We start from the raw sequence: 7,319 nt of genomic DNA, 5'->3' as shown, positions 1-7,319 counted from the left end.
AAGACGGTGAAGAAGAAGAAGCGGTATCCGTGGTAACCGCGCCGGAAGTGGCGCGCGACTGTTAAAAACTCGACTGAACGGACGATTCTGTTAGCTTCAACTAGCGTTAGCTTCATGTAACACATATAAATCGCTGTTTTTTTGTTTTTGTTTAGTTTTTTTTATTGTCATCGTGGCTTCGTGCCGTCAAGGGTGAGTGTTAGGTTCCTCTCAACCGTCCATCCCATTAATGCGGGAATTTCAAACCCCCCAGTGGAGGTCCTGCTAGCTTGCTATCAGTACTGTGTTTATAAAGCAGTGTTTTTTTATTTTATTTTTAACCTGTTGCTTGTTACCAGATGTCGTTTGCGAGAGTGGGGCGCTTACAACAACAACAAACCAAAGGAAAGAGGCCTGTTCGTCCTAAAAAAGCTCCCAGGAAGGACTGGGTGGTGAGTGCTGACAGCTGTTATCCCCCTCCCCAAAACAATTATAATCATCTAATCATGCTGGTCTTTAAAATAGTCCATAATATGACAAACTCCACCACTGGAAACGGTTGTACAACATTGTCCAGAGCAGGTGAGATCCTTCAGGTTGATTGCTCCAGGAAAGTGTAGTTATTTAAAGACATTTAGAGCCATTAAAGAATGAAACTCACTTCCTGATGGTTTGAAAACATTTGAGGATTTTCATGACATTTTAATAACCAATGCTGTCAACATTGATGAACGTATATGTCAGCTATAGTTTGTTTTATATCCTGTATTTGTGTTCAGTTTTACAATTAGTTGTATAAATGGTTTAGTTAGTCAGGATTAGTAAATGTATATGTGTTAATGGAGTGAGAGAGTAGTGATGTTTAAATGCTGCTTTTTTAAATTGTTTTGACTTGTACTTTTGATGTTCAAGGCTTTAAAAGCTACGCACTTTGTATTTTTGTTAAAGCATCTTATTAACTCTAAACTTTTTGTTCCAGAGCACTGTCAATGACCTATCTGTGCATAAGCTAACACCTGCTGAGCTGGTAAGATATTTCCTGCGCTTAGAATCATGAGCGATGCTCATATATCCCCAAATAGAAAATAAATAAATAAATAACTGGACTCATATAGTGTGATTTGTGTAGATGAGAAGTTAGTCATTGGGTTTGATGTTATGCTACACATTATTAGCTTGTAAGAAGTTAAAAATGAAATTGAGACGGCTCACGTTTTGTTTCTTTTTTCTTTTTTAGAGTCATCGGCATGAGATCCACAAGTCTCACAACAAAGCTGCAGCTCAGTGGGAGCTGAAGGAGAGGGCCCTGAAGCGTCGTCTCAGACATGCGGGGAGTCCTGCGCCTCTGGACCAGGCCAGCCTCAGCATCATCAGGGAGGTTTGTAAGATGGCTTCCTCCTCTTTTAATGCTTTCTGTGCAGAGTTAAGTGCAGCTCTGTGGCATGGCGGTGTGTTGCTGCAGGTCTTCTCAGATCAGCTGCTGCTGCAGGATGTGCTGGCCCGTTCTGACAGAGCCATGGCTGTGGTCGAAGACCTGTTTGGAGATGCCCCACGGAGGCAGACTGGTAAATAAACGGCTTGTTCGGTTAACTAGGGGCTGTGACATGATTGAAACATCAATTTAAAAAGGGTAGTATATTAGAGACATGCTATGTTTGTGTTTTGGAAGGGAATCCCAGTGTGACTGTGGCTCCAAACTGTGACTCGGACTCAGAATTACCCGTTCACCAGAAACCAGATCCTCCAACCCAGTTGTCTCTCCTCAGCCAGTCTATGATGGACCAAGAGGTGAGCGATAGTGGGACCTTTAAATACTTGTATAAAACAGCATGTACCATACATCTGTGTATGATCTTTTCAGCATTTTGTGTGGATTTTAACTGTAATTACTAGTTTTTGTTGTGCAAAATTGTATTTTTTAGGCCCTTAATGAAATTGATGATTCAAAGGACGAGTGCAGAGATGAGGATGTGTGTTATTCACGTAACTCAGAGACTCGTGTGATTAGAAGGTATTCATTTATTTGCAGCTATCCTCCATTATCAACACAGTCCTGTTGTTTTAGATGCATTAATGTTTGTTTGTGTCTTTGCAGAGCCAGTGTACGAAAGATGAAACCAAGAGGCACACAGCAACAAAAGGTTCATCATCAGGAAGACGATGTTCCTGTGACACCCTGCGCTTCAGGAAGAGCACCTGACCAAATGGGTAGGTTTCATTAATATATCTTCTGTTTTAGCATTTTACATTAAACAATCACAATATACAAAGAGTCAAAACTTTGGCTGGTTTTTTTTTGTTTTGTTTTGTTTTGTTTTGTAGCTCTCAATGCCACTGTGGCTGTTCGACGTGTTCGGTCCAAACAGAATCAGTTCGAGGAAAGCAACGAAGGAACGTCTGCCCTCGTTTCTCAGGTCCTGAATCCTGAACTTCCTTCCAGTCAGTCAGGTAAAGTCCCTAACAAACCCTGAAATGAACCACCTGATATGAGAATACCACCGCATGAGAGATGTATCTTTTTTATGTGTCTCAGGAAGAACCAGCAGTTGTACCAACAGGACCAGGAGGTGTGTTTCTCAGAGCTCAGAACTGGATGGCTTCTCTGTTGCCTCCCTTAGCGGAGACCGGTCCAGTCTGGGCCTGCTGCAGGCCATGTTGGGTCGGGTTGAGGCAGACCTGGAAACTCTTAGTCCCGACGCAGGACCAGAGTCATCAGGGAGTCCAAAACGCCACCGAACACAAGGCCTCACTGGATTCTCTGTCGCCCTGGTCTCAACGCTTGGACGTTTAGTACACGTCCTCAAACAGGTACTGCAGAAGACCTGGAGGTACTTCTTATTCAACCTCGTGGAGACTTGAGAGCAGTTTACATGTCACGTCATCTTATATGATGGCGTATTGTATCAGAGAGTTTCCTTTTTGCCTGAATAGTCAAAACCCTTTTTCCAATGAGATTCAAAACTATCAGAAATTTGCAGGAGCTACAAACAGGACTTGGAAAATGCTACTTTTACCATAAATAATTTATGTTCTTGTGGTAATAGTATAATTTGGAGCTGCTTGTCATGCACATCACTTCCTGCAGCTACTTTGTTGGATTATTGTTACCTTCACTGTTTGTGCTGCGTTAAACCAAATTAGTCTTCACTTTTCAGTTCAGCACTGTCTTGCTGTTTAAGCTGCTTTGTTTGTTTAAATGAACCCTTTCTGTTTGTGTCAGAGGGAAGCTGCGGCAAAGATGGAGGCCGAGGAAAAACGAAAACTGCAGAAGGAGTTAAAGGAGCAGCGGGGGCTTATTGATGCTCTTACAGCTGAAACTTTGACTCTGAGAGAAGAGGCTGCTGCCCTGCAGGTGAGACTCGGCTCGGCTTCTTGTCTCGGCCCCAGAAGCACTTTTCCTTCACGATCCGTTGTTGTTGTGCTGCTCAGGCGGGGTTGCGGCAGCAAACGGCGGAGCTGGAGCAGAAGTTGGACGCAGTGGTGCTGGTGATGGGAGGACTCGGGCTTCTGGGGGGACACGGGAGTCCGCCCAGAGACTCCGACGCCAGAGATGCAAAGTCTACTGGTATAAATCCATCCACATGAGTGCTACGTGTGGATAGGTGATAAATCTGTAATAACTGTTTGTGAATTGTTGTTGAGCAGTTAGTCACTCAGCTCCTGAGGAAACACAAGTTTGTGTTTCTCCCGCTGTCCTGCTTTCCCCGCCTCAACAGAGTGATAACTGCCAACAAAGTCTCGGTAACTTTCATTTTAATAAATAATCCCCGTGTCTGTCTCATGGAAGAGGCCTAAATCAGTTCCTCTCTGTTTTACAGTGACTCCTCCTGCTCCTCTGCATCGCCTTTCCCCTGTAGATACCCAGAGCTCCCGTGAGGTTCTTCAGGCTCACGGCTCGTCCTCAAGTCTCCACAGTGCGCCTCTCAGCATACGCTCCTCCTCCTCCTCCTCGCTGTCACTCCCCTCTGATCCGCTCCGTGCCCAGCCGTCTCCAGAAGCCATGCTGGCTGAGATAGCTCAGCTGAGCAGACAGAACGAGCTGATCAGGGCTCAGCTCAACCAGGCCAAGGACCTCAGGTCGGGGGCCGCGGGATCGCCTAACGGCATCAGTGAGCAGAGAGAGCCGAGTCCAGTCAGCGCGGGGAGGATCGCGCCTCGAAGTGTCGGAGAGACGAGGACATCCGGGGCCAGGAGCACGAGCAGAACCCAGAACTTTCAGTCTCCTACAGAGAAAACACAGAGTCAACAGGTGAGAAGCATGTTAGATGATCCGACGCTTCAGAAACTCAGAAGAAAAACAAATACAACAGTGAAATTATATTTAACAGCATTTTTATAAAAATACAGCCTGAATGTTGAGACTGAGTTAGAAAAGATAAAAGAAGCGTAACACCAGCTAAAAGATGAAAGAAGAACACTAGCTAAAAGATCAAAGAAACAGAACACTAGATAAAAGATCAAAGAAACTGAACACTAGCTGAAAGATCAAAGAAACGGAACACTAGATAAAAGATCAAAGAAACTGAACACTAGCTGAAAGATCAAAGAAACGGAACACTAGCTAAAAGATCAAAGAAACTGAACACTAGCTAAAATATCAAAGAAACTGAACACTAGCTAAAAGATCAAATAAACGGAACACTAGATAAAAGATCAAAGAAATGGAACACTAGATAAAAGATAAAAGAAGAATAATTTTGAAATCTCAAAGGGTAAATTAGTAGATAAAGTTAAACATTTAAAAAATGTAAAATTAGAAAAACCAGAAGTTGTAGCTCTTATCTGCTGAATGTTAAAACGATTAAATTAGCAGGAAGTATGCAGAAGAAGAATGAAAAGATCAACAGGAAAACTAATATTCAGTGTCTTTAGATCAGATATGAGAGGAATGAAAAGGAATTTTCTCAGAGCTGCAGAGATCAGCACTTCTTAGTATTTCTTCCACATTTATAAATCAAACAATGATTGGAAGAAGTTGTCGTTTTTTCCCATTCAGGCCTCGCCGTCCGTCATCCTCGGTGTGAACAGCGTGGAGCAGCGCCTCCTGGAGCTCAACAGGCAGAGCGCAGCAGCCAGGAGTCGCCTGCTGGAGCTCATCGACCTCCAGAGGCAGAACGTCGCAGTCAGAGCGTCTCCCTCCGCCTCCCCCGTTCCTCCCTCGGCCTTCAGCCCGATCGCAGCAGGTGGGGTCGGTAAAAAGGAGGCGGCTGCGGCGTGATTTAAAGATGATTTACTGAAAGTGTTTAATTTTCAGACGGCCTGGAGGAGTCACTGCTGCTGCCTGAGCGGGACGTCCTGTCACACCGACGGTGGGTGGCTCAGCTGAACACAAAGGATCTTTTTGATTATTGTTAATCTAATTTGACAGCACAGTTCTAGTTGTGAACTAAGAGTTTATATGCGTGTGTCGCAGGTCTGCTGGCTCCGACGCATCTTCTCGTAGTTGTGAAACAGGAGCAGGAAAAACCCAGGTGCACACAAACATAAACCGCAGACCACACGAATGTTGCTGACTTTAATCAAACTCTTAACGCTCGGTCCTAATTTCACTTTTCCACGTTAGACGGAGAAGCAGAGAGAACGAGAAGGCTGGTTTGCCTTGTCTGCTCACATGAGATGAAACCTGAGGAGTTAACTATTCTTTTTTATTTTTAATTAGCATTTTGTTTTTAAATTCTTTTAATAAAAGCGTTTACATTTAAACTTAAAGGCATTCTTTTTTTCTTTTCCTTATAAGGTAATAAAAATCTACAGCAGGGGGGAAACTCGTGTTCCTGGTAGTAGTTGCTTCAGGCGGTTTGTTGGGTTTATTGTATGAAGTTCACCTAAGAGGACAACCTGTGGATGCTGCACAGTAACCACGGCAACCCTGACCTGCCGTTGGAGGAGCTTTCATGAAGATCTTTATCAGATTTAGTGTGTCTTTTAGCTTCGATTGCACTCTGATACATCCACAGCAGGACCTCTGAGGCAAGAAATACACTTAATATTAATAATAATATTAAAGATGATTGGAAAGTTTACAGCTTTTAAGTCTGATGTTAAGAAGTTTGCATCCAAGGAATGTAATTTTCCCCAATAATCAAACTTGTATTTCATCTTTAGGGGTTTATACACAACATTAAGTTTTAATCAACACTAAAGGATTAAATGTTTTGGTGTTGCAATTACCTGTGCTTTATCTAAAACCAGGGGTAATTTATGTATTTTTGCTCAAGAATGGCCCTCTTCTAGGACCAAGTTTTTAATTTTTACCACCTTGAGTTGCAGAGTTTAACACCCCTGATTTAAAATAAAAAATAAAAATACATTTACCCCACCCTGGCCAGCAGGTGGCACTGCAGACTCATCAATCAAGGAGGGAGCTGGAGGGTTAAACTTTCCATCTGCTTAAACTCCTGCTAAAGATGCCTTTTTAATACTTAACAACTTGAATTTATCCTTTCACAGATGAAGAAAAGCAGACAAGTAAAACCCAAGCCAACAGTTTAACACACGTAGATCTATTCAGGCGTCACATAAAGACTTTTAGAGGGAAAGTGGTTTAATTCTGCATTTTTCTTACTGTGAGAGGCAGAAATGTCTTCAGGGTGGTGTGTTTGGGCAGCCGTTTGTTTCAGATTGGGTCTGAAAAGTTGTCCGGTGGCCGTGCAAAGAAGAATACACAGATACACAAACACTGCGGGACCTCATGTTCATGTCTCCTGAGGGGAGGAAATAAGAACTTCCTTAAAGGTTTTAAATACCTCGTATATAGTGTCTTATTATTAGTGAAAGCGAGTTAAGATTTGAAGTTATTTGGCTGTAATGTGATGTCTAATTGAGGATTACTGAAGGCGTAGCAGCTCTATTTGTTTATTTGAATGTTAGCAAAATATCTCATGAACTAGTGGGCGGATTTTAATGGAACTTCCTAAACATAATAACTGGATTTTCCCTCACAGCTGATTACCTTCTTGAGTTAATCATATTGGAGTTGATCAGACTTACCAGTCACAAAAGATGGCTCTAATTCAGTCAGTTTTAGATCTATTAAAGGTAATTTTGGTGTGGTAGTAGCTCAGGGTAGTATTCAACACATACTTTAAACTTTTTGTACGTTTTCAAGTAATTGCTTTTATGCTCCTTGTCTGAATGAAAACACGTTGATTTGTTTCCACTCCAGGTGATGTTTGCTCTTCGTTTTAAGGCGATGCTGGAGGAGGAAAAGGGAGCACTTGATCTCCCCCCCTCCTCCTCCCTGTAGACAACAGATCCGTGTGGATGTTGACAATGAGCGGCAGGGAAATCAAAAGGAGTAAATATGGCAGATAATAACAGGACGGAGGCTGTAAGGGTGG

General features: G+C 42.9%; 1 protein-coding gene across 1 annotated transcript; it reads left to right on the top strand.

Moving 5' to 3' along the window:
* Positions 1 to 5,688, top strand: spice1 (spindle and centriole associated protein 1). Its single transcript, XM_017406404.3, has 18 exons — positions 1 to 192; positions 339 to 431; positions 959 to 1,006; positions 1,217 to 1,357; positions 1,442 to 1,544; positions 1,649 to 1,767; positions 1,902 to 1,990; positions 2,075 to 2,187; positions 2,302 to 2,427; positions 2,513 to 2,787; positions 3,200 to 3,331; positions 3,409 to 3,544; positions 3,625 to 3,720; positions 3,798 to 4,228; positions 4,976 to 5,162; positions 5,234 to 5,288; positions 5,393 to 5,450; positions 5,543 to 5,688. Exons 2-18 carry the CDS (start codon positions 339 to 341, stop codon positions 5,597 to 5,599), a joined length of 2,259 nt encoding a protein of 752 aa, XP_017261893.1. The 5' UTR covers positions 1 to 192; the 3' UTR covers positions 5,600 to 5,688.
* The last annotated feature ends 1,631 nt before the right edge of the window (positions 5,689 to 7,319 follow it).

This window comes from Kryptolebias marmoratus, linkage group LG21, assembly GCF_001649575.2.
Source record: "Kryptolebias marmoratus isolate JLee-2015 linkage group LG21, ASM164957v2, whole genome shotgun sequence".
NCBI classification, from domain to species: domain Eukaryota; kingdom Metazoa; phylum Chordata; class Actinopteri; order Cyprinodontiformes; family Rivulidae; genus Kryptolebias; species Kryptolebias marmoratus.
This window is presented reverse-complemented; position numbering and strand designations above follow the sequence as displayed.